This window comes from Alligator mississippiensis, chromosome 2 (genome assembly GCF_030867095.1).
Source record: "Alligator mississippiensis isolate rAllMis1 chromosome 2, rAllMis1, whole genome shotgun sequence".
NCBI lineage: Eukaryota > Metazoa > Chordata > Crocodylia > Alligatoridae > Alligator > Alligator mississippiensis.
Window position 1 is genome coordinate 163,106,557 of NC_081825.1, and position 25,211 is coordinate 163,131,767.

The 25,211-nt window shown below is 42.8% G+C and overlaps 1 protein-coding gene across 5 annotated transcripts in view; it reads left to right on the forward strand.

Moving 5' to 3' along the window:
* NFKB1 (nuclear factor kappa B subunit 1) overlaps positions 1–25,211 on the forward strand; it is an 89,898-nt gene that overhangs the window by 26,470 nt on the left and 38,217 nt on the right. For 3 of the 5 annotated variants that reach the window (XM_006272722.4, XM_014600070.3, XM_019488052.2), the window contains exons 4-5: positions 4,848–4,888; positions 12,879–12,977. In XM_006272722.4, coding sequence (XP_006272784.2) covers positions 4,848–4,888; positions 12,879–12,977 — 140 coding nt within the window. Of the gene's footprint in view, positions 1–4,847; positions 4,889–12,878; positions 12,978–18,339; positions 18,444–25,211 lie in introns of those variants that run through there. The other 2 variants (XM_006272721.4, XM_019488053.2) reach the window with 2 other exon arrangements.

Genomic DNA, 25,211 nt, shown 5'->3' on the forward strand with positions numbered 1-25,211 from the left:
AATCAAGATGCATCAGATCAAACTCTATCCAGTTTAGCTGATTGTTGACTTATAACAGAGCTTGTCCCTTGTGTATAGCAGGAATGCTTGGCAAATCGCAAGGAGGTCATTTAAGAGTTAAATTTGTTCCTGTGGGGGGGCAACACAATGACTGTGCGCTGTTTAATCTCTCAAAGTAGGGCTGAAGTAGATCTTAAGGGGTGCAAAAAAAGGTTTCTGAGGCTTTCTGAATGGGGAATGAATTTGCCTAGCCTAGTGTTCTGGGTAATATCTGCTGATGTATATTTTGGAAGTGCGGTATGGCAAAAAAAGGCTGAGATGTTTATATTTGGGGGAGGGTGGTTGATTAACATTTAAAAGCAATTTGTTTTTGAAAGAATGTACAGCAAAAAGAGCTTTCTTGGAGGCTGATGTTAGGCTCCAGAAAGTCTGTATTTCCTTCAATCACAAACCTTTCCACCATCAGTTGCAAGAGCAAGGCATGTGCCTACTGTTATACCTTCAGTAGTATAAACTTAGACCAGTATTTGCGTGTATACATAAACAGGTCAAAACAACAAACATCTTTCTTAAAATGTTTCACATCTTTGCACAATCTCCCAGGGGAGTTAATGAGAGAAACAATGACCTGCACATGACAGATGTTAGGTATGGTTTCATTTATCTCTGGAAAGAACACAGACACTATGATGATAAGAGTTTTGTAAGAACCCACAAGGAATCCTTTTAGGTATTCAAATGAACGCATCTAGGGCATTAATGCTTGTCAATCAGCTAACATTGTTTTTAAATGAATGTAATTATATTACATCAGAATTACTTGTTTGTGCAGTTGTTTTTATTTTGGTCCATCTAGTACAATAGTCTTTTATGTGTCTGAAGAAAAATATGCACAGTTTAATTGAAACACGTCATAAGTGATCATCTCTATGCGTTAGTATATCAGAGATTTATTTTGCATCCAATTAAAAGGTTTAGTCACAAAAAGTGTAGACAAGAGTTGGATTTTGTGTAAGGAGGTGAAACTTCAAGCCCATTTAGTCACACGGAAGAGACTGAATGCTGACATCATCATCTTAACCTTTCTGCATGTCTAATAGTTTCTTTTTAGTTTCATTCTCAGTATTACTCTGAGGCATATCAAGTTGTGTTCAATTCTTATATAATAAAGGGCTTAGTCTGTCTGTCTGTTCATAATGCTCTTGGAGCACTCTGATTGGTTAGTGAAACAACCAATCAGAGTGTGGCGTGCTGCCATAATGGGGGGGATGGAGAAAGGGGGGCAAGGCCAGTGGCGCTGGTGACAGCATGGGGTGCTGACAGAAGGGGATGGAAGGGACGGCAGGGAATCTTCCCCCCCCCAATCCCTGCTCCTGGGAAGTGGCAGTGGGGGGGGGGTGAGATGGGGGGGGTGCTCCTTCCCCACCTGCCTCTCCCCGCCTTCCCCGCAGTCATTCTTGATGGGCATTTCGCTAGTTTCTATATATTTATATACTGGTGTACGAACATAGTCCCTGATCCAAAAAGGGACTTGCTCCTTCTTCTGTTCCACTCTGTGTGGAGTAATGAACACTTTATCAGACCACGTAATAGGATTAAGAGCAAGCATAACTGACTAGCCTACCAGACTAGCCTACAATTAAGGCTATGCACCAGGGTGAGTGAAATCCTGAATTTTGCTTCAAGTGGTGATTTTAATGTCCTTGATTAAACTTACATGGCACAGAGCTGAGTATATTTAATATGTGAATGGGGCACTGCATTAGCCTAGCTACACTGCTTCTTGTATCCAAGATAGAGACATCAGAGCTAGATTTAATTGAACTGTGTGGCATTTTTCATTGCATCACATGCATAATCCTCCTGTTAAAATATATAAACAGTACTTGGAGCAGGGACTCCTTTTTCTCCCGGGTGAGTACTCAAACCATTAGACTTCTGAGTGATTTAAGCACTTGTGTTCTTTCTGACCCAGACTCTTTGATTTTTCTGTGCAAAGTGGAACAGCTTCAACCAGACAGATTGAGAATGTGCCATCTCTTATCACACCACAGAATAATTTATGGACTGGTGATCAGGAGGAGAGAGATGTGGGTTTGAATTTCCTCAGAAAGAGGAGAGATCTGCAACTGAGTCTCTCAAACTCTGAGTAAATCCTTTAGTCACTAATCTGTTGGATAAAAGAGAGGGCCCAACTTCTTCTGTCTATCTTTAAAAAAGAAAACAGCAGCAGTAGCATTTTGTATAATATAATCAGATTGGTATGTTGACAGAGCAAGGCTTGGGGTGGTAGGGGGAGGTAGAGGAACACCTTGTCTGGATAGTGATGAGGCAAAAACATGACAGACATTGAGCTGCACAGTAGGGCTGTGCGAAGCTGCGGTCACTGATTTGATTCAGTGGAGATTCGGCCCGATTTGGTGGTCAAATCTCCGAATCCAAATCGAATCAGGAGACCCTTTAATCTCTTCAAATTGAATCAGAACTTTTCATATCGATTCAGAGAGATTGATGATTTGGACATAGACATAACTTTTAAATGTTTTTTCTACATACCTCAAGGTACCAGGTGGCTCATGAACATTGAGATGGTAGGGTGGATGGAGCGTCCCACAGGAACATGAGGGAGATCCCCAGTGCACTCGGAGGAGGACCCGGAAGTGGACCAGAAGCACTTCTGGTCCATTCCTGGGTCCACTGCAGAGCATGTGGGGGCCCCCTTTCTGCCCCCCGGCTCAGTGACTGGTACCTCCTGGGTCTGAGGGGACACCCAGAGTCCCCCCCGTGACTGATCACCAAGCCAAGGCAGGGGGTCCCCTGTGAGCTGAGCGGTGGACCCAGAAGTGGACTGGAAGTACTTCCAGTCCACATCCGGGTCCACCGCCAAGCATGCGGGGGTGGGATGGGGCTGCACTTCTGTGGGACGCTCCACCCACCCTACCATCGCAGCATTCATGAACTGTGCCTGGTACCTTGAGGTATGTAGAAAAAACATTTAAAGCTGTGTCTGTGGCCAAATCGCTGATTCTCTGAATCAGCATTGAATCTTCAGATTCGGATTTGGCCGAATCGAATCTGAACAGTGACCCGAATCTACGAATCGAGTCATTGTCCCCTGAATCAAGCTGAATCTGAATCAAATACGGCCTGCTTCACACACCCGTACTGCACAGCCTTGTGAAAACTGAGGCGCTTCCATCCCTGTCCAAAACAGAATGTTAGGCATTAGGAGAACTTCAGTGTTGAAAATTTTGGTGCCTGCAGCTCAGGCAGTGGTGAAACAGGGGTTTTAACAATGCAATTTTGGACTTGGGGGCCTAAATTATGTTTGATTTCTTCTTCAGGCACCCAAGTCCCTTTATTCAGTCTGGGTCAGAGGGTCCCCCTGCTAGCAGGGAAAAAGTAAAACAACAGATTACTCTGTAGCTGTTAAAAATGTTTAGAGACAAAAATATTCTATTATGTTCTACAATAATGGTTTTCAAACTGTGTTCTGCAGAACCTTGGGGTTCTTCAATAGTTCATCAGGGATTCCTCAAAGAGACTAGGGGCATTAGCAGAGTAGGCTGGGAGGTGATGCGCCACCATTGCCAGGCCAGGTCACGTGGCTCCACATCAATCTTTAGGATGGGGTAGGGGTTCTGTGACAGAAGTGATATGAAAGGGTTCCATGAATTTAGGAGGTTTGAAAAACAGTGTTCTAGAATGTAAACAAAATGTTTCTTTATATATAATCTTTGAGTATCTGAGCAATCGTTTAAAAACACATAAGCGGGGAGGGTTGGGTTGCATTAGTTTTTTGGTTTTTCTCTTATTGGTTATTCTACAACTGCCTGTCCCTTTGCATAAGTGGATATTTATATTCAAAATTGTCATTGCTGACTGTTGTAATTTAAAGGTGGCATGAAGGTAACTGCTGAATCAACCAATTCGAGCAGATAAAGATGTGCTCTTAATATGTCTGCCAACTATAGTATTTATCAAGGTTCCCTTTTTTGTTTTGAAAGGAGATTTACTGTATTAAACCAAAATTGTTACTCCTTTCCAGCCACCAATACAAATGAGGGAAAGACAATGTTCATCCTGCTATGCTAAGTTCTAGTCTTCTTGCCCCCTGATGTCTGTGTCCTTCCACTTCCCCTCCCCCCCCCCCCAAGCTGCTTGTGGGATGACTCTGGCCCTGGCCCCAACATCTGGTCCAGTAGTAGTGGCAGCTGGGGCTCTGGCTTTGGGCCTGTCAGTGTCAGAGCTGAATCTGCAGTAGCTCCTCTGCCACTGCGCAGTTTGTGCCACAGTTCTGCCTTGCACCATGTTGTCTTCTCCATACACCTGCTCCCCACTTGTACCATACACCCTCACTTGCACCCTTCATGGTCTCCCCCTTGCCTGCCCGCACTTCCCCCTACCTTCAGGAGCCCGAGCCACAGAAGCTGCCTGTCGAGGGCAGTACTCAAATCTAAGATGAGTGGGTTTTTTTCCCAATGTTGAGTGGAGAAAAAAACCTCATCTTGAACTTGAGTAAATGTGGCAAGTTAAAAAAATAGGATAGTTTTTAGCTTTGCCCCATACCTGTAGGTTCTACCACATTCTTCTGTCCTACCTCATTTTGATGGTTTTGGGTGTCCTGGTAGGCTCAGCTAGACTTTTTGGAATTGGCTCCTTTCTTGACAGGGGGAATACTCAAGTGTTGACACTCCACCCAGTATACCACTCTCTTTGCAGTAGACAGTAGATCTTGATCATTTGGTTCTCTGTTATTATGTGCTCTGATAAGCAATATTAAAATTAAAATTTTAATAATTGGCCATATGAGCCAATTTGCATTGATTATTCTTTCTTTATATTAGCAGATGGACCATACTTACAAATCATAGAACAGCCTAAACAGGTAAGAGGAACACTGCATTTTCAAAATCTTTTGAGTAACTATTTCAGCACACTCTGGTCTGATAGAAGTCATAATATGAGATGAGATGAAAATATACTGAATAATGTATTTAATTTTAAGTTATTTGAACTAATAACACATGCAGTTCATTATTAGGAACTTCTTCTCACTCTTGTACGAAATCTGTTTCCTGTTTTGTTTTGTTCTCATCTCTAGACCTCTATTTAGAAGCTCTCATCTTAATTAAAAAAACAAACAAACGCTGGGATCTATTTTAAATGTATTGTACTAGACCTAGAATTCACATCTACTTAGAAATGAGCCTTAAAAGATATGATATGTTTCTGACAATAGGATATTTTCATAAGTGGATGGATAAAATATTAATAGGAAATTTGTTGTTTTTCACATTTCTTGTTAAAATGAAATTTAAAAATAATAGCTTCTCCTCACACTCCTTTCAAAACCCTCACAGAAATTTTAACTTATGACCTCTAGTCTTGGTATAAGGCACTTGAGGTATTTTTGAACCATGAAGTATATTCTTTTGTCAGACTCTTGGCAACATTTGACTAAATCAGTGGTGTTCAACCTGGGTCCATGGACTATGTCTAAGGGGTTCATGAAAGATTACTATAATCAATCAAAAGTATGTGAATACCCATGCTTACAATTCAAAAGGGTCCACACTTACATTTGAAATTTTGTAGGGATCTGCAGATGAAAAAAAGTTGAAAACCACTGGACTCTAGACCAGAAGTAAATTAAATCAAACTTTAAATGTAATTTTTGTGCAAGTGTGCAACTCTGTTAACATGGATTTCATCTTTTGGCTCTACTTGGTGAAGGTAAAGTTTGTGGGAGATGCTGGGGATGAAAACCACCTCCCAACCCAGGAGAAGGGTGCTGTGTTTTATTGCAGTTCTCCCTGTGGCCAAGTGTTGTGTTTGTGGTCTTCTTGTTAGTACTACAAAGATTAGCACATGGGTCAAGTCAGAAAATTCATATAAGCGTGTGGGTTCAGTGAGTGATGGCAGTGGGAAAGAACAGGCTGCCTGGTCAGTTGCATAGATCCAGTGGGCCTCACACAAGTGATGAAGAGTTGAATTGATTTTAATACTATCTACTGGTTGTGGTGTGGCTAGAGCTATCCCTGTACTCTGGCCCAAATTTCAGGAGTGAATTTTACAAAAAATGAAGCACTTCACTTAACTAAAGCCCAGTTAGTCACTCTGCTTTAATGCATTGAAGTGAATTTCACGTTAAAGGTCAGATCCTGTTCTACCACCTAGGGCGCATCCAGACATGTGTGGACATTTGGTTCCTCGGGAACAACTAGCAGTGGTGCACCTTGTGCTGCTGTTAGTTGTCCGTGGGGAACTCCTGTGCCACGTGTGCTCTGGCACGTGGCAATTCACCCCGTGTGGGGTACAGAATGTTGGGGCCAGTACTGGGCTGGCCCCAGCAACCTTACCTGTGGTCCTGGGAGCCTCCCAGAGCTGCAGCAGTGGTGAGCCTGCTGTGTAGAGCCTGGCCAGCAGCTGTGTGTGGCTCTGGCTTCAGGCGGTGCATGCAGCACTCTGCTTTTTTTCCCACAGGTTTTTTTGATCCCTGAATAGGATATCTAAGGGTCAAAAAAACCCTCTGCACTGCTGTCTTACTGCACATTCAGATGTTCTCCACGTTGCATGTGGTTCATAGATTCATAGATGTTAGGGTCGGAAGGGACCTCAATAGATTTCATAGATTTCATAGACATTAGGGCTGGAAGGGACCTCGGAAGATCATCGAGTCCAGCCCCCTGCCCAAAGGGCAGGTAGTCAGCTGGGGTCATAGGATCCCAGCAAGATAAGCATCCAGTTTGCTCTTGAAGGTGTCCAATGTAGGCGCTTGAACCACCTCCGGTGGCAGGTTGTTCCAGATCTTGGGGGCTCAGACAGTAAAGAAATTCTTCCTTATGTCCAGCCTGAAACAGTCTTGTAGTAGTTTATGACCGTTCAACCTAGTCGTCATCCCTTGGGGCGCTCTGGTGAACAAACGTTCCCCCAGATACTGGTGGTCACCCCTGATAAACTTATAGGTGGCCATCAGATCACCCTTGAGCTTGCGCTTTCCCAGGCTAAAGAGCTTCATGGCTCTCAGCCTGTCATCGTAGGGTCTGCCTCCCTGACCCCTGATCATGCGCGTGGCTCTTCTCTGGACTCTCTCAAGCTTCTCCACATCCTTTTTGAATTGTGGAGCCCAAAACTGGACGCAGTACTCCAGCTGCGGCCTCACCAAGGCCAAGTACAAAGGGAGAATGACGTCCCAGGATTTGCTTGAGAAGCATCTATGGATGCAAGCAAGCGTTTTGGTCGCTTTACTAGCCACAGCATTGCATTGCAGGCTCATGTTCATCTTGTGGTCAATGATGACCCCCAAGTCTCTTTCTTCCATAGTGCTAGCCAGCATAGCACTGCTGAGCCTATAAAGATCATCGAGTCCGACCCCTTGCATAGGCAGGAAAGAATGCTGGGTTTAGATGACCCCAGCTAGATGCCTATCTAACCTCCTCTTGAAGACCCCCAGGGTAGGGGAGAGCACCACCTCCCTTGGGAGCCCGTTCCAGACCTTGGCTACTCTAACTGTGAAGAAGTTCTTCCTAATGTCCAATCTAAATCTGCTCTCTGCTAGCTTATGGCCGTTATTTCTTGTAACCCCCAGGGGCGCCTTGGTGAGTAAAGCCTCACCAATTCCCTTCTGTGCCCCCGTGATGAACTTATAGGCAGCCACAAGGTTTCCTCTCAACCTTTTCTTGCGGAGGCTGAAGAAGTCCAGGTGCCCTAATCTCTCCTCATAGGGCTTGGCCTGCAAGCCCTTAACCATACGTATGGCCCTTCTCTGGACCCTCTCCAGGTTATCCACATCCCTCTTGAAGTGCGGTGCCCAAAACTGCACATGGTATTCCAACTGCAGTCTGACCAGCGCCCGATAGAGGGGAAGTATCACCTCCTTGGATCTGTTCGTCATGCATCTGCTGATGCACGATAATGTGCCATTAGTTTTTCTGATGACTTCGTCACACTGCCGATTTGTGTTCATCTTGGAGTCCACTAGGACTCCAAGATCCCTTTCCGCTTCCGTGCTTCCAAGCAGGTCATTTCCTAGGCAGTAGGTATGCTGGACATTTTTCCTCCCTAGGTGCAGCACTTTGCATTTCTCCTTGTTGAATTGCACTCTGTTGTTTTCCGCCCATATGTCCAACCTGTCCAGGTCTGCTTGTAGTTGTTCCCTTACCTCCGGTGTGTCCACCTCTCCCCACAGTTTTGTGTCATCCGCAAACTTGGACAGAGTACACTTCACTACCTCGTCCAAGTCGCTGATGAAGACATTGAAGAGTATCGGTCCAAAGACCGAGCCCTGTGGGACCCCACTGCCCACAGCCTTCCAGGTCGATACCGACCCATCCACTACGACTCTCTGGGTACGACCCTCTAGCCAATTTGCCACCCACCGGACTGTGTAATCATCCAAGTCACAGCCTCTTAACTTGTTCACCAGTATGGGGTGGGATACCATATCGAAGGCCTTCTTGAAGTCTAAGTAAACGACGTCAACCCCTACTCCTGCGTCCAGGTGTTTTGTAACCTGGTCATAAAAAGAGACTAAATTAGTCAGGCACAATCTGCCTGCTACAAACCCGTGCTGGTTTCCCCTCAGCATAATTTGTCCTACCAGGCTCTCGCAAATGTGAGCCTTGATAATTTTTTCAAAGACTTTGCCAAGGATGGAGGTGAGACTGACTGGCCTATAGTTGCCTGGGTCCTCCTTCCTCCCCTTCTTGAAAATGGGGACCACATTGGCCCTTTTCCAGTCCTCCGGGACTTGGCCCATGCGCCATGAGTGTTCAAATATTCCCGCCAGCGGCTGCTCAGTGACGTTAGCCAGTGCTTTCAGTACCCTTGGATGGAGCTCATCCGGGCCTGCTGACTTAAATGCATCCAGTTCCTCCAAGTGCCTCTGCACCATCTCAGGGTCTACACTTGGTAGCTGGTGCCCTGCTGCTGCCTCTACAATCCCAGTGAGAGCCTTGTCTTGCCCCTCACTTAGGAACACTGAGGCAAAGAACTCATTGAGGAGTTCAGCCTTGTCCCCCCGTCCGTCACCAATTGCTTATGCCCATTTAGTAGAGGTCCTATTCCACCCTGGGCCTTCTTTTTACTCCCTATATATCTGCTGCAGGCCTGTGCCGGACTCTTCCTGGGTGGCATAGACACCCGGATCTGCGTGCTGGATGGCAGCAGGCTGCTGCTGCTGGCTGGGGTCATTGGCAGGAAGAACGCCAAGCAACAGGAAGAACCCAATGATGGCGCTGGTTCCAGCTGGCAGTGGCAGCCTGCTGTCATCCCGTGTGCAGATCCGGGGGTCCACACACCCCGGGAAGAGTCCGGCACAGGCCCCCATACAACAAACCCCCAGCCCCCTGTTCGATTCCCCAGCTATCTGATCATTTCCCCAGCTCTTCCTGGGGGGTGTGGGCCCCTGGATGTCCGCATTGGGTTTCAGCGGGCTGCCACTACAGTTTCAGCAGTAGCCTGCTGAAACCACGTGTGCAGATTGGGGGCCCACGCCCCCCTGGGAAGAGCTGGGGGAAGTGATCAGAGAACTGGGAAATTGAACAGAGCTAGATGTCAATATTAGAGAGCAGTCCTTCCCCCCCCCTTCCCCCTCCCTCCTCTTCTTAGTTTCTGTTTAGCTGCAGCATGCCCAGCTTTGAAACTCGAAATGTTTCGAAACATTTCAAGTGCCCTTGTTTTGTTTTGAAGCTGTTTTGAACCCTTTTGTTTCATTTAAATGTTCCTGTTTTGAGCTTGAAACATGTTGAAACAGCTTTGAAATGAAATGCCTGTCAAAATTTCACACAGCTCTACCACATCCCACATGGCTGCACATGTCTGGATGTGGCATGATCTTCTTCCACCCTGCCCAAGTCCCTGAAGAAACAGCTCAACAGGTAGATTGGTCCTCCTCCCACTTGCTGCTTTTTATAACTCAATCTTAAGGATAAGGTGATGGCATGTTACAAAAGTAGATGTGGTAACAGCTTTTCAGGAACTTGGACAGGATGGAGTAGTATTACATCTATGTGCTTAAGTCTGCTTAGGCCCATAAGAGGTGGTAAAGGATTTGGCTCTTAGCATGTCCTGGTTACTGCTGTTTTTTCTGCGGGTATTTGAGTGAAAGTTAAACCGTGTCATTTTCATGAGGGACAGGTATTTAAACGGAAAAGACTTTGGCAGAATAGATGCTGTCGGCACTTTGATTACTCATTTGGAGAGTAACTGTGTGAGCAGCATGACTAGCTGTGGGCTGACCAACGCTTAAATTCAGAGAGATCTGGTGTCAAACATAAGTAATCTGATCTTGCCATGGAAGATTTGTTTGAGTCAGCTGCAGCCCTCTACTCTACTCTGGCAGACTCTTGCATGTGCAGGAGTCTAACTGAAAACAAGTGGGTCTCTGTGGCTGTGTGATCTGGTGCAGCACTGTTGCCTAAGGAGGGAAACCTCCCTGTCTGAAAGCATTAGAGTGATTCCCATTTGCAGTTAGATGTGAGAGTAGGAAAAAAAAAGGTTAGGTCCTCTTTCCCAGACCCCAGTCCAGCTTTCATTTTTTAGGTTTCATCATCCCTTGTATTTAAGAGATTGTAACAGTTACTTAGCACCATTTGCTTTGTAATTTTTGTTTTGTTTTGTTTTGGGTTTTTTGGCCAGAAAAATATCCCATTAAACCTATTAGATTTGACAGTTTCATTTGTTCTGGTATGTGTTTTCTTAACCACAGAATTGGAGTAGCATTTATTATTGCATAAATTATCAGTTTTTAGTGTTAACTACTGTGTGCCTTCAAGGGTCCCAGGCAAAGAATGCCATTTTTTCCTTATTCCTTACTTCTAATATGTGTGTGAGTGTAAAACAGATTATTTTATGTAGCTTTACCAATTTGTAAAAAATAATTGATGAAATAAAGGCCAAGAGCTCATAGAAGGATTTTTAATGGAGACTTTATGGCATTTAAGCATTTTAAATAGTTTTTCCACTAGTATATTTAGACAGTTTAGTTAGCTATGTTAACCATATATCTTTGCTCACCAGCTGTCTCTCCTGTTACATTTAGATAACCCTTCAGTGCCTTTAAGTCTATGATATTTTCTGTTAAAAACTATTCAATAAATGTACAGTTTTACCTTTTAAAGTAGTTGCTAATCATGTAAGGATCCCCAGAGAGAGAGAGATCTCTGTATCTGTCTATATCTGGGAATTGGCAGGATGCTGGGATCTCTGCATTTGTACTGTTCTGTTTGTACTATATACATATATTCACACACTATATGTGATCCCATAGGAAATATACTATACATGTATTTCCTCTGGGAATAAATATATAAAATCAGGGAATTGGCAGGGTGCTGGGATCTCTGCATTTCTACAGTTCCTTAGTTCTGCTCAGGGACTGCCACCATCTCCCCAGAAAGAAAGAAGGAGCTCTTTTTCACTGCCCCTAGTTCAGCAAAATATGACCTGTGGGATGAATCCAGCCCATCAGGCAATTCTATCTGGCCCGCAGGGCCTCTAAAAATGTTAGTAAATTAAAATTTATTTGCTCCTGGCTGCCAGGCAAAGATGACAGGAACTAGGGGCAGTAGGACCCAGGGGGAGCCGGCAGAACTGAACAGTCCAGCCCCACTCCCAGCCATTTTCCTGCCTTCCTGCCTCTGCACTGCTCCAACAAAACGTGGTCCCAGGCTGCATCACTGGACTGGGGAGCAGGGGCTGCACCGGTACCCTGGGGCCAGGAGTGGGAGGGGTGTTTGTATAGGCAGGGGCAGTGCGTGCATGCGTGCTTGCGTGTGTGTGTAGGCAGGGGCAGAGGGGGTGTCTGTGCATGTGTGTGTAGGGCGAGTCCCACATGCACACCTCACCATACACATGCATCCAGTCCCTTTTTGCACTGCCATACACACAGACCCCTATGCACAGACCCCTATGCACATTCCCCCAAAAACCCCATACCCACCCACACCCCACCTATTTACACACACACCCACATGCTCCCTCACCCTATACCCACACCCCCACACCAGTCCACCCCCGCAGACACACCTACACCCTCCCCAACATACCCACACACCCACGGGCCCCCACAAACCTATACCCACCCCCCACAACATATAAAAGTAAGACTTTGTTTTAAGCTATTGTGCAATCACCTCTATGTACACTACACAAACACTTGTAAATCAGGACAAAAATATGTTTGGAAATCAAATTAATAAATGTTGTAGATGTTTTCTTTTAGAATATAATTTGGTATTTTTCTGGTTCCAAGATGGCAAAACCCTTTGCTGAAAGGGATACTTCCGGGGGGCAAGGGGAGGGACTTCTGGTGGCAAACGTCAGGGGTTAGGGGGCAGGACTTCCAGTCACAAGATGGTGACCAGGAGACAGGGCACCTGTAAAGGGATGGGGTTACCCGTGCAGCCCGCGACAGCTTGCCAAAACTTGGTAAGCAGCCCTCCACCCAAAATAATTGCCCACCTCTGCCCTAGTTGATACTTGCCTGGGTCTTGTCACCTGTTTCCCTATTCCTCTGTACCTCTTCAGTTGCTGTTATGTTTTATGGGGATCTGCTCTATTATTCTGTCTTTCTACTTTTTTACTTGTTTCTTGGGTATAGCAGGATCCATGCCCACAAGTCCCTTCATGCTGGCACTGGATGAAAAGATTCTTACTGCTGATATGCATGCACAAGGGAATAAAAACGTTCAATATACACCACACTTACCTGTAGCTTTGCTTATCTAGATAAAATGTTTCCAGGGAGTGCCTCAGGAATTACAGGCTTTCACATCTCCATTTGTGGATAGTTGTGGGGGTGGACACATGATACTTGGTGCATGGATTTTTTTTTTAACCCAGGAATTTAATGTTTTTCTGCTTAATTTCCACAGAGGGGATTTCGTTTCCGATATGTATGTGAAGGGCCATCACACGGTGGACTTCCTGGGGCTTCTAGTGAAAAGAACAAAAAATCGTACCCTCAAGTCAGGGTAAGTTTGCTAATTATTTAACAAGGTGACTGTAAATGTTGTACATGGAACTCTTATATAGAATGTGTTAGCACAGCTGGGGCCAAACTTTTTGGCAGGTGTGCCACGCGTTAGTCCAGCACTCTCCCTGAGTGCCATTCCAACACCCTTTCCCTGCCTCATGTGCTGCACTGCTTTCTGCTGCCTGTCCCCTCCCTGATTTGCTGGACACCACACACAGGTTGCCTGTGCCACTTGTTGCATGCATGCTGCAAGCTGGCCACCCCTGTGTTAGCACATTGGTGTAAACCTGTGGCTGACATAATAAGGTACTAGCTATTTTTCTGTGACTAAATGAAAATCCACCCTGTTAATTAAATTAAAATCTGCTGGATTATTTTATTCTTTCATACACTACACTAACCTTGCATGTTTAAACTGCTGAATATTTGAGAACAGAAATTATCAGAACTACTATTACTTTTTCCCAAGAAGGAAGAGGGAGAGTTTTTTCAGATACTTGCTTGTGGTCACTCTTGGGGTGGTGGTTCAAAGCACATGATGTAGTTAATGCACCCAGTCTGAAATTTTTTAAAGTAAACACCATATTTTCTCAGGTACAACAAGCCCTGCAAAATAATATGCACCTTGTTTTTTGCAAGGTGGAATGAAGAAAAAAGATCTTGTAGCAAGTAACTTGAGTAGGAACAGCTAGGGAGGAGGCATGTCTGCTCATGGTTCTGCTCCCTGTGGATTGCTGTAGATTTTACTTTTGGTTTCAACAGTAAGCAGCAGAACCTGCATGTAGTGTATTTCTTGTATACAATGCACAGTGATTTCTAGGACCTGATTTTTAGGGGAAAAGTTGGGTATTGTCTGAGAGAAAATATAGTACTTAAGTTAGACTCCTACAACTTTGTCCAAATAGTCAAATAGGTGGCCAGATTTTGAAACTGCATTTAGTGACACAGCTTATAAGCAACAGTATACAGTAACCAGTAACATTTTGCTGGGCAAAATATCAGCGTACAGTAATGGAAAAATTCCTAAAATACCAAGATGCCAAATATCATATAGTCATTTTTAATAAATACTTTGCCTTTATTTTTCCCCATATACTTCTTTAGTAATCTTATTAATAGAAGTAAGAATTCTGTGTTTAACTGTTCTGAAACAAAAATCTTACGAGGTCCTTTCCAGCCCTAATCCATGTCTATGAAAATATATGTAAAGACTAAAGTTCTAATCTAGACATCACAGTTCAGTGTACATCTGCTGAACAGGACTGTGGAGCCAAGTTTTTCAAATTTGGGCACTTGAAGTTAGCCTCTTCAGTCCTTCAGTCCTTACATTGGTATCCTGATTTTTCAAGTGTTCAGTGTCAGCTGTTCCCACTGAAGTCATAGGAGGACTGACTTCCACTCTCTCAAGGTCTCTCTAGCCCCCTTTTCCAACTATGTGGTATGGAATGAAAAAGACACATAATAATGGAAAAAGCATTAAAGATGGGAGATACGCAAAGATGTGTCAAGCTTGAGCACCTGAGACAATAGTTGGAAAGTATCCTGAGCTCTGTAGAAGAATTTTGTGAGCTTGGTTATTGATCGTTTTAGTAGTGCCTCTGGGCCAAACCATTGTGGTTGCCACTCTGCAAATATAAAACCTTTTCTTGTGCAGTAAGCATTGGAGATATAAGCAATAAATTATTTGGTGTAAGCAGTAGGGCCAGTTTAAAATGGAAGTTTTCTCTGTAGAAAATATATTTTTTCATAGAGAAAAACAAAAGCTGGGTTTTTTTCCAGCTAAAAACTTTTTTTTCTTATTTTTCTGAGATTTCTAGTTATCTAGGAAAAAAACGGTTGTGAGATCAAACATTTTAATGACAGAGTTAATATGTAAAATATTGAATTCTCTGTCACCACATTCCAGTCAAAATTTTTCATTTTGCTCTACTAAGCAGCACATGCTATAACTGCAAGTCCAGAAAAAATTGTCATATATAACACACAAGCCTAATAACTGCTCCTTTTTTAAGTGTCAGGTAGGACCAAATTCTGTTATAGGATATGTGTATCTTGTTTCCATGTGTGACAAACACATTCACTGGTTGTAGGACACCTGAGGGCAGCATTTGGCCTATCCTGTTAAAAATATTCTGATTTTAAAATTGTTTGAGTAAGTAATCTCATAAGATAAGATCCTAACTCACATGACTGTCCATAGTGAGTTGTCCCTCACTGAGAGAGAGTTGCCATATTACATGACCTATAAACAATGCTGTATGGCTGTTCCTATCTTACTTTACTCCAGCCTGCCATTTGTCCATTTTTTTCCTTTTCTGTTCATGCTGATGCCTTCTATTCCATCACAATGTGGTGTCATCTTGCAGTTTCCCATTTTTTGCTGTTCAACTCCCATTATAATCAGTACAAAACACTCCTTTTCTTTTGGTTCAGGGCCATAATGTAGTATTACCTAAATAGTTTTGTCTTTACTGTATGGTCTCCTCAGCAGTCATTTTCCCTGCACAGTGGGGAAAAAGCTATATACTGTCTGATTTGAACTTTGAGTTTATGAAGTAACCTCTAATTAAGTGATTTCCAAATTGCTCATGATAGTACAACTCACAAAAATCTGAGCATTGGTATTGTTATGTGTACTTTAAGAACTGTTGTATTAAAGATTTTCAAATAAAAAGCAATCAGAACTTGTGGTAGAGGTGATATTTTGTATTAGACCAACTAGATAGTTGCAAAAAAATTTCTTTGTCTGCAAGCTTTCAGGCACTTACCCTTCTTTATGCATAGGAGAATGCAAAGATAGTAAAATTTCTCCTAGGTGGAAATGAAAATTCATATTTCACAGGAAAGTTGAAGGTATTGTAAGATCTAGGGGCTAGAAAATTTAAATTTGTGCAAATCAGGATCAGATTAAAGAGCAGTCTGTTTACTTTGAAGGTGTCGGATGGCAAGCAGGATGTTGAATTATGTTTCCTTCTGGTTATGATGTTTCATATTTCACAGGCAGATGGGGTGATGGAAGGCTCTTCTGGGCAAGGAGTTTCTCTTTGGGTTGAGGCAACTGTGTGAACATGCAAATTTGACTCCAAACAAAAGCCAAAAAGGAGCAAGGGTGTCAGCTTTCAGGTTTCCAGGCATAGGTGGCGGAAGGGGGGACTAATGTGGCTTAGCCACCCCAAATGCCGGTCAGTGGTAGGGCCACAAGGCAGCCTGGCCACGGGCTTCCGGTGGCTGCAGCAGGGGTGGAAAGGGGTGTGCAGGCAGTGGTGAGGGAGGGAGCGGGGCTAGGGCTGGGGGAGGGGCAGGCACTCAGGGTGGAGCGCAGGACTGAGCCCCGAGCAACTTGCTGGGAGGTGTGGCTCCCACCCCTGCAGCCCTTTCCCCTCCTCCCGCCCCTTCTGCCACAGACTTTCCTACCTGGGAAGGGAGGGGGGGCACATGTGCATGTGAATACACTCAGGCCCCCCAAATTTTTTTTCTTCCTCCACCTATGTTTCCAAGTGTTGAATTTTGCTTCCTTGTTGTAAAATTATGAAGTTTTCATTTCAAAATTTTCAAATGAAAAGGAAGAATTAACAGGCTCTAGCTCATGAGTTCTTTACTCTTCCCTATCCTGTCTTTTAAAGCTGAGCCCCTGTGCTGGGATCTACAGCGTACCACTGTACTGCGTACATTAGTTACTTGTGCTTTTTCCTTCCATGGCTCTTGGGAAAGACTATGGTTTAGAACAGATTTATCTCCATCATGAATTTGTGTGAGTATGAGTCAATGGAAAGTACTCAGTACTGGCTGGTATAGCCCGAGGTGTTAGTCTGATAAACAGAGATTCATCTGGGAAGCATTGATTTAACTTAGCCTAGCAAAACTATTATGAAAAATTACCAGCCCTGGCAAAAAAAATCTAATTACGTTCTCTTTCCCCAGCTGGTGGTGATAATGAAACGATGAACAATATTTGACTTTAAAGATTTAAATTTAAGATTTAAATATAAAATTACTTATCCCTATTCAGTAGGATCTTTGAATGCTAATCCAGTGTCTCTCCTTAATTATTATGAATAAAATGGCTGAACAGACGGGTGAGGTCTGTGGTAATATCGTAGATAGAGTAGGCAATGTGGAGCATGGAAGCAAACAGGTGGGAAACAAAATGCAAGGTAATCGATGCAACTAAGCAAATCTCCTTTTTTTTTTTACTGAACATAACATTTTAATTTAATCTAGACTCTCGCCCTTCCCCTTGTCTCTTTCATTGTTTGCCTTCGAATATTTTCTAGTACAAATCCCAACATGGCAACACTTTGTAGGAGAAGCTGGCAAAGGATCATGAGTGAGGTTCCTTAAGCTCCTTGCCTGTTAATGCCTGTTCTTGTTTCAAGCAGTGCCAATAAAGGCAAAGTGTTTCTCACATTTTCCTGTAAGTCTCCCTTATGTTTTGTCAGAGGCTGCTTTCCTTGGCACAACAAAGCTGAACCTGGTTGAAGGTTTTGGAACAGTTGTTCCCGCTTTATATCTTGTTCATTTACATAAAAAAACCCTGCTTTTTTACTTAGCCACTTGATGATGGTACATTTGAAGGATGGTAGTTTAACCTAGAATTATAAAAAGGTGTATTTTGTGAATTCTCTGTGCCAAATTGTGAGTTGAGGTTGATTAGTGATCAGTGCAGCTTGAGATGGAGAGGGGTGGAAACACATTTGCTTTTATTGGACTGTTGGCCTGTTTAGGACTATACCAGTCTTGAAGGCTACTCTCTCCTTTGACTACCAGTAACCCCTTCCCTGGACACTGCAACAGTCAGAGATTCCTAGGGCATAGGGTGACACTTCTGCAGCTCTTCCACTTCTCCTCCCTTCATAGATTTGACAGCCATAAGGAACCATTATATTAATCTGGTCTGGCCTTCTTTATAAAAAATATCATAGAACTTCATCCTTGAACCCTGAATTGAAACTATTACTTTCAGTTGAGCTGGTGCAGTTTTAATATAGCTTAACATATCAGGAAGGATTTACACTTACTGCAACAGTGCACCCAGAAATCAGTAATGTGTATACTGTAATAAAGAAAATCTTGTGGGCATGTGCATGTCCAGCCTCATGGAATTAGTCTCATGTGCCCATTTATATTTTTACACCAGCTATAATAATAATAATAATAAAGCAATTATCAGAGCACTGTACAGAAAATATTAAATTAGGCATGTGTGTTTGTTCACTATGGGGCATGTCCATTGCAATAAAAGCTAATTTTCAGTTACATGCATGACAGCACTGGAGAACTAACACAAGATGAACATCTGCAATTACTTTTATTTTTGTTGTCTTTATACAAGGAACCCAACACAGAAAACTGTGATGTATAAAACTTGACTGATGGCATTATAATGCTCCTAATCTTCATGTTCATAAGAATATTGCCAGATGGAGAAGAAGGTAGAGCATGTGTAGCATGCAGATAACTAAATGTAAGCCTACACATCTTTCAAGGCATTCTTACAACACAAAAGTGAAACTTTACTAGCCTATGTTATCTGTTTATTGAGACATCTGAACTGCTTTATTCGTAACTTTTTCTCTGCTTATTTTATGCACTTGGAAGGTTATCACAAGACATCCACAAGAACTGTTGTGTGGAAAATACTCATCTGTCTTGCACACTTGGTGCTTAGGCCCTGAGCCATGCAAACACACCCATAAACTCAAGTATTATTCTTGAATTGCCAAACCCACATATGATGTACTGAAAAAGGAAAGTACTAGGAAGCTTTGTATTTTTAGTCATTTGGGATGACCCTAACATACCTTGACTCTAGAAAGTGTTCCTATTAAAATTAGTGAGATTACAGACTAGTGGTTTTTTTTAAGGATTCAGTTAATGCATCTTCCTGGAGAAAAAAAGAGAATTATATGAGTTTTTTTCCAATAGAAATTGAACTCTAGCATAATTGATTATGGGATTTAAGTATACTTTAAGAGAATATTTATACCTCAGCTGCTTAATGTGAATAGTCAAACATGATTGATATTAATATCCAAGCATAAACAAAATTTGCTATAACAACTCTCTGCCTTTATTAAAATTCATTGGATCAAATTCTGCCAAGGCTTAAGTCAATGAGAGTTCTTGTATTTAAGCCACTGATGTCCTTAGACCAACATTTGGGTTCTTAAAGCTGAGAACTTAATTCTGTATGAGTAGCTAGATTTTTTTCAGGGGAACTGAAGATCTGCAACTCCCATTGATTTCAGTCAAATTGGATCACTTGTGTGCTACATTTTTAGGCATCAAGTCTGAAAATCCTAGTCTAACACTGTCAAACAAAAGCAAATTCAGACAGCTATTTAAATTATGTCCTACTTGTGTGCAATACCCAAGGCTTTCATCCTGCATATACCTATGGGTGGAAATAGCTAAAAAGAGGTCTGACAGAACTGTCCCTTCTGGTCTGAGGTGTGTTCTTTCTGGTTGCTATAAATGAAACTAATCAGCAAGTAAGGGGGATTAACAATTTTTGCTTTTTGTTTTTATGTATTCCACGTAACTTTTATGGTTAGCTTCACTATTTGCATTTTGTAGCCTACCAGGCAGTTATGCTCCCTGCTCACATGAGCAAGAGGCAAAACATCTCTAAAATAGGGAAGTGTGTTTTATAAACCCATAACATTAGCTGGAATTTGGACTTGGGAAGCAGAGAAGTAACTGAAAGTACTTTCAAACGATGTTTCAGAATTGACTAGATTTCAAATTGACTGTGTACCTTTAATCTCTAAACCAAATCTGTCACTTAAAAACGCCGTAGACTCACATTTCTATATTTGATTTAATCAGAATAGAATGCTGCTTTTTGAAATACTGGATGCAGAGAAAACTTTATAACTATACTATTCCTGGATCACCTCTTTTTTCCTGTCTTTCATTTGATCATCATTCCGTGTTAAAACTAAAATATTTGTTTATTTCCTTGTTTGTTTTGGTTTATGAACACCACAAAACAGAAATATTCTGCTGGTACAAGTGTTACTATTCTTGTCACATTTTATCTTTTTCTTTTATACTGGCACCCATTGTCTTTTATATCGGCGTCCTTTAAGTATTCAGTACCATTACATTTTATATAATTTTCTAGAAACAGTATATACAGAGTCTGTCTTGACCATATTTCTGAGCTCTTAGTATTAAGATTTGGTTAGTTTATATGTAAATTACCTGTTTTCAGATTTCAGGAGTGTAGGTTGTAGCCATGTTAGTCTAAGGACATACGCAGACAAGGTTCCTTGGGTAAATCCGATATCTTTGAGTTGGTTTAATAAAAGTTATCAGATTTACCCAAAGAATCTTGTCTGTTTTCAGATGAAATTTTGAATTAATTGTGAAATACTGTGAATGTTGTCCACAATTCAAAAGCAATATTGAAATTGAAGAAAGCTCAAAAAAGAACCATGAGAATCATGGCCTAATTTATAAAACAGGTCAGATTGGATAATCGTTGGTGGACCTTTCTGGTTTTATAATACCCGGGTGTTACATTTTTGGAAAACATTTTTTTAAAAATTTCCACTGAGGCAAATTATAAATTTATTTTGAGCTGTGTAACCAATATTAAGACTATAGTTATGTTATCACCAAAGGTAAACTTTCTGCATTCTGTACATGTCTTTGAAACTCCTTAATGTGCAGCAGTTCTACATACTGTTTCAGCGTGTTTTCTACAACTGATATAGAACTGCTTTAAACTCTTCTGGCATGCCGAGAGAGCAGACGCCTTAAAATGATAAATATTAATGTAGGTGTATAAGATCAGGGACATAAATTATAAATATTAATATAGGTATATAAGACCAGGGAATCTGCAAATGTCAAAAACAGGAAACGACAAAACCTGTTCTAGAGAGTTGTGTTACCATTGCTGCTGCTACTGAGATTTATGTAACAATTTTTATTCTCAAATCACTCTGCAAACATTAAGTAATAATCATCATACCCTCTTGAAGGTGGCAAAAATTAGTATTATTTACCTTTATTAATAAGAAAAGTGAGACAATTAAGTTGTGTATGATGATGAACAATCCAAGGCTGTAAGTCGATTCACAGAGTTAGGATTACAATTTCAGAGTTCATATTAGTTGCATTTAGCCCACAGCATACTTCCACATCAAGCATCATTATAGAATAGTACAGTCAAGCAGCAGCTGGTGCATTAAGAGTACTTTTACATATATGCATGCCTCCTGGAACAGATGTATTTAGTAGTCTGTTGGAGCAGTAGGAGGGCATTGAGCAGATGTTGAGGCTTCCAAATGCAATGAAATGGAACTGGGGTGGCAGTGAAAGGGCAAAAAGAAAGCAAGCAAGACCAGTTATAGTGAAATGGTGATTTGTGGGCATCAGTGTCTTGCCCACCTAACAAACTGAAGTAATTCATTGCAGATTTGTTCACTACCTTTAAAGTTTACCATCACCCTTTCATAGCCTTGTGGATAAAATCTACACATTCCTGTTGTACAAAAGGATTTTGCTTGAGGGTTGTTATTCATTGTTAAACATGAAGAAAGACTTACTGATAAAATTGTTAGTTAAGGAAGTCGAACTAGGGAAGGCTGTGTAAGAGATGCTGGATCTGACAAGTTTGTACTAGGTATACTTTGAAAGTTATATATATATATATAATTGATAATAGAGCTGATTAATGCAATCTGGAGAAACCTAGATGGAGATCTAAAAGATATGGAGCTGAGGATGGCAACCCAAGTAAAAGACAACAAGAAATTGTTTTTTAGATATATTGGGAGTAAAAGGAAGGCCCAGGGAGGAATAGGACCCCTGCTAAATGGGCAGAAACAATTGGTGACGGATGGGGGGACAAGGCTGAACTCCTCAATGAGTTCTTTGCCTCAGTGTTCCTAAGTGAAGGGCATGACAAGTCTCTCACTGGGGTTGTAGAGAGGCAGCAGCAAGGCACCAGACTTCCATGCATAGACCCTGAAATGGTGCAGAGTCATCTGGAAGAACTGGATGCCTTTAAGTCGGCAGGCCCGGATGAGCTCCATCCAAGGGTGCTGAAGGCACTGGCCGACATCATTGCAGAGCCACTGGCGGGAATATTTGAAACCTCATGGCGCATGGGCCAAGTCCCGGAGGACTGGAAAAGGGCCAACGTGGTCCCCATTTTCAAAAAGGGAAGGAAGGAGGACCAGGGCAACTATAGACCTGTCAGTCTCACCTCCATCCTTGGCAAAGTCTTTGAAAAAATTATCAAGGCTCACATTTGTGAGAGCCCAGCAGGACAAATTATGCTGAGGGGAAATCAGCACGGGTTCGTGGCAGGCAGATCGTGCCTGACCAATCTAGTTTCTTTTTATGACCAGGTTACGAAACGCCTGGACACAGGAGGAGGGGTGGATGTCGTATACTTAGACTTCAGGAAGGCCTTCGATATGGTATCCCACCCCATACTGGTGAACAAGTTAAGAGGCTGTGACTTGGATGACTACACAGTCCGGTGGGTGGCGAATTGGCTGGAGGGTCACACCCAGAGAGTCGTGGTGGATGGGTCGGTTTTGACCTGGAAGGGTGTGGGCAGTGGGGTCCCACAGGGCTCGGTCCTTGGACCGATACTCTTTAATGTCTTCTTCAGTGACTTGGACGAGGGATTGAAATGTACTCTGTCCAAGTTTGCAGATGACACAAAGCTATGGGGAGATGTGGACACACCGGAGGGCAGGGAACAGCTGCAAGCAGACCTGGACAAGTTGGACAAGTGGGCAGAAAACAACAGGATGCAGTTCAACAAGGAGAAATGCAAAGTGCTGCACCTAGGGAGGAAGAATGTCCAGCACACCTACAGCCTAGGGAATGACCTGCTGGGTAGCACGGAAGTGGAAAGGGATCTTGGAGTCCTAGTGGACTCCAAGATGAACATGAGTTGGCAGTGTGACGAAGCCATCAGAAAAGCCAATGGCACTTTATCGTGCATCAGCAGATGCATGACGAATAGGTCCAAGGAGGTGATACTTCCCCTCTATCGGGCGCTGGTCAGACCGCAGTTGGAGTACTGCGTGCAATTCTGGGCGCCGCAATTCAAGAGGGATGCGGATAACCTGGAGAGGGTCCAGAGAAGGGCCACTCGTATGGTTAAGGGCTTGCAGGCCAAGCCCTACGAGGAGAGACTAGAGAAACTGGATCTTTTCAGCCTCCGCAAGAGAAGGTTGAGAGGCGACCTTGTGGCTGCCTATAAGTTCATCACAGGGGCGCAGAAGGGAATTGGTGAGTATTTATTCACCAAGGTGCCCCCGGGGGTTACAAGAAATAATGGCCACAAGCTAGCAGAGAGCAGATTTAGATTGGACATTAGGAAGAACTTCTTCACAGTTAGAGTGTCCAAGGTCTGGAACGAGCTCCCAAGGGAGGTGGTGCTCTCCCCTACCCTGGGGGTCTTCAAGAGAAGGTTAGATGAGCATCTAGCTGGGGTCATCTAGACCCAGCACTCTTTCCTGCTTATGCAGGGGGTCGGACTCGATGATCTATTGAGGTCCCTTCCGACCCTAACATCTATGAATCTATGAATCTATATAATGCACAAAGTAAATCCCTTATCAATAGATAAGTAAACTAATTCCCTTATAAATATATAGTCCAGGGCCCCTCTACATGTGCAGTTAAAGGTGCAATGGGATCTAATGATGATTCACAGAGTCATGCCACATGTCACAGAGGTGCGTTGTGGGATTGCTCATTATATTCCATCATGCCTCATTGCCAGTGCAGGAGGAGCCCCAGGAAGCCCAGCAGCAGGGGCACTTCTGGGAACATGAGGCAGCGTCGGCAGCCCTGAAGCCGACAACGCTCACAGGGGGAGCAGTGTTCCCTGCACTGTCCCTGCTGCAAGCCCTATACCTTACAAAGCTCACAGGAGGGTCAACCTTCTCCTCATTGCCAGAACTGCTGCTGCTAAGGCTCATAGTGAAGGGGAGTATAGGGAATGCTGCTGCCTCTACGAGCTTTGTCAGCTGCAGGGCTGGCAACAGGTGGTGCCTCAGTTGATGGGGCCCCCAGCCACAGGGAAGTTCAATTAATGCTGTGACTAGTACAAGCTATGAAGTTATTGCACGTTTTTGTGGAATCACTTTGTAGCTTTTTGCTTCTTTTACCATGCCATTAATTATTTGAATGTGTAGCTGGATCAGAACTTAAGGCATGATTAGCTGGTTAATCATGCCTTAACTGTAGTAGCGGGGTGGGGGATCTGCTTTTAAAAACCTGCAGTTTCTAATACATAATACCACTCTTTTATAGCTACCACTTACAAATCTGTGTCAGAAGGCTAGATATTACCAGAAACTGTGGTGGAAACAGTTCTACACCAGAGATTACCAAGATCAGGCCTGTGGAGCTGTATCGTCTGGCCCACAGGGCTTCCTACAGGTCTGGAAATGTCATAGCAGGGGCAGCATGAATTGCTCCAGTTTGTTAAAAATGCCGCTGCTCGTCCTGCTGCCAAATTTCTGAATCTGTGGGGAGCCCTGTGAGCTAGAAGACATGGCTTTGAGTGCTGGATTTGATCTGTGGACCAACCCCCGCACATCTGATTCTACAGTAGTGGTACCCAGGCTTATAATTTGTCATAGCCTTGACCATGTGTAGTATAGGCTTAGGCACAGATTTAACTGTATTCTCCTGTATAATTCAGTGAGACCACAAGGGGCCTGTCCACACAAATAATATTAAACGTGTATTCAATGCTTCCAGGTGCCATGTGGGAATGCAGTGTTTTAAATTAATATAGAATTAATTTCATTTCAGATGTTTCACTGTAAAACTTCTGCCAGAGAGGGTTATTGTAATGAGAACATAACAATATTTTAAAGCAATGTAGTAGTCTTCATAATGTTGTTAATTTTCTTGACCACTTACACACTGGGCGAAACATTGTTTTTCATTTCAAACATATACCATTTTCTTTAAACTTCTTAACGTGTATTACCACCTATTGTCAGTAAAATATATTGAATGGAATTTAATCTCTAAACTAATCTAGTATAAAAGATCTAGGTAAAACATTTACCTTCATGTTAAAAAAGAAGTCGGTACTTCAACATTTTTATTTTCTTATGAATTATGTTTAATCCTGTCATTTGTGTTGTTTTTCTCTTTTAATTAAAAAAATAAATTAGAAGACTTCTGTGTGATTAAATGATTTTATCATATCAAACCATCTTATGCATGTTTCTGGAAG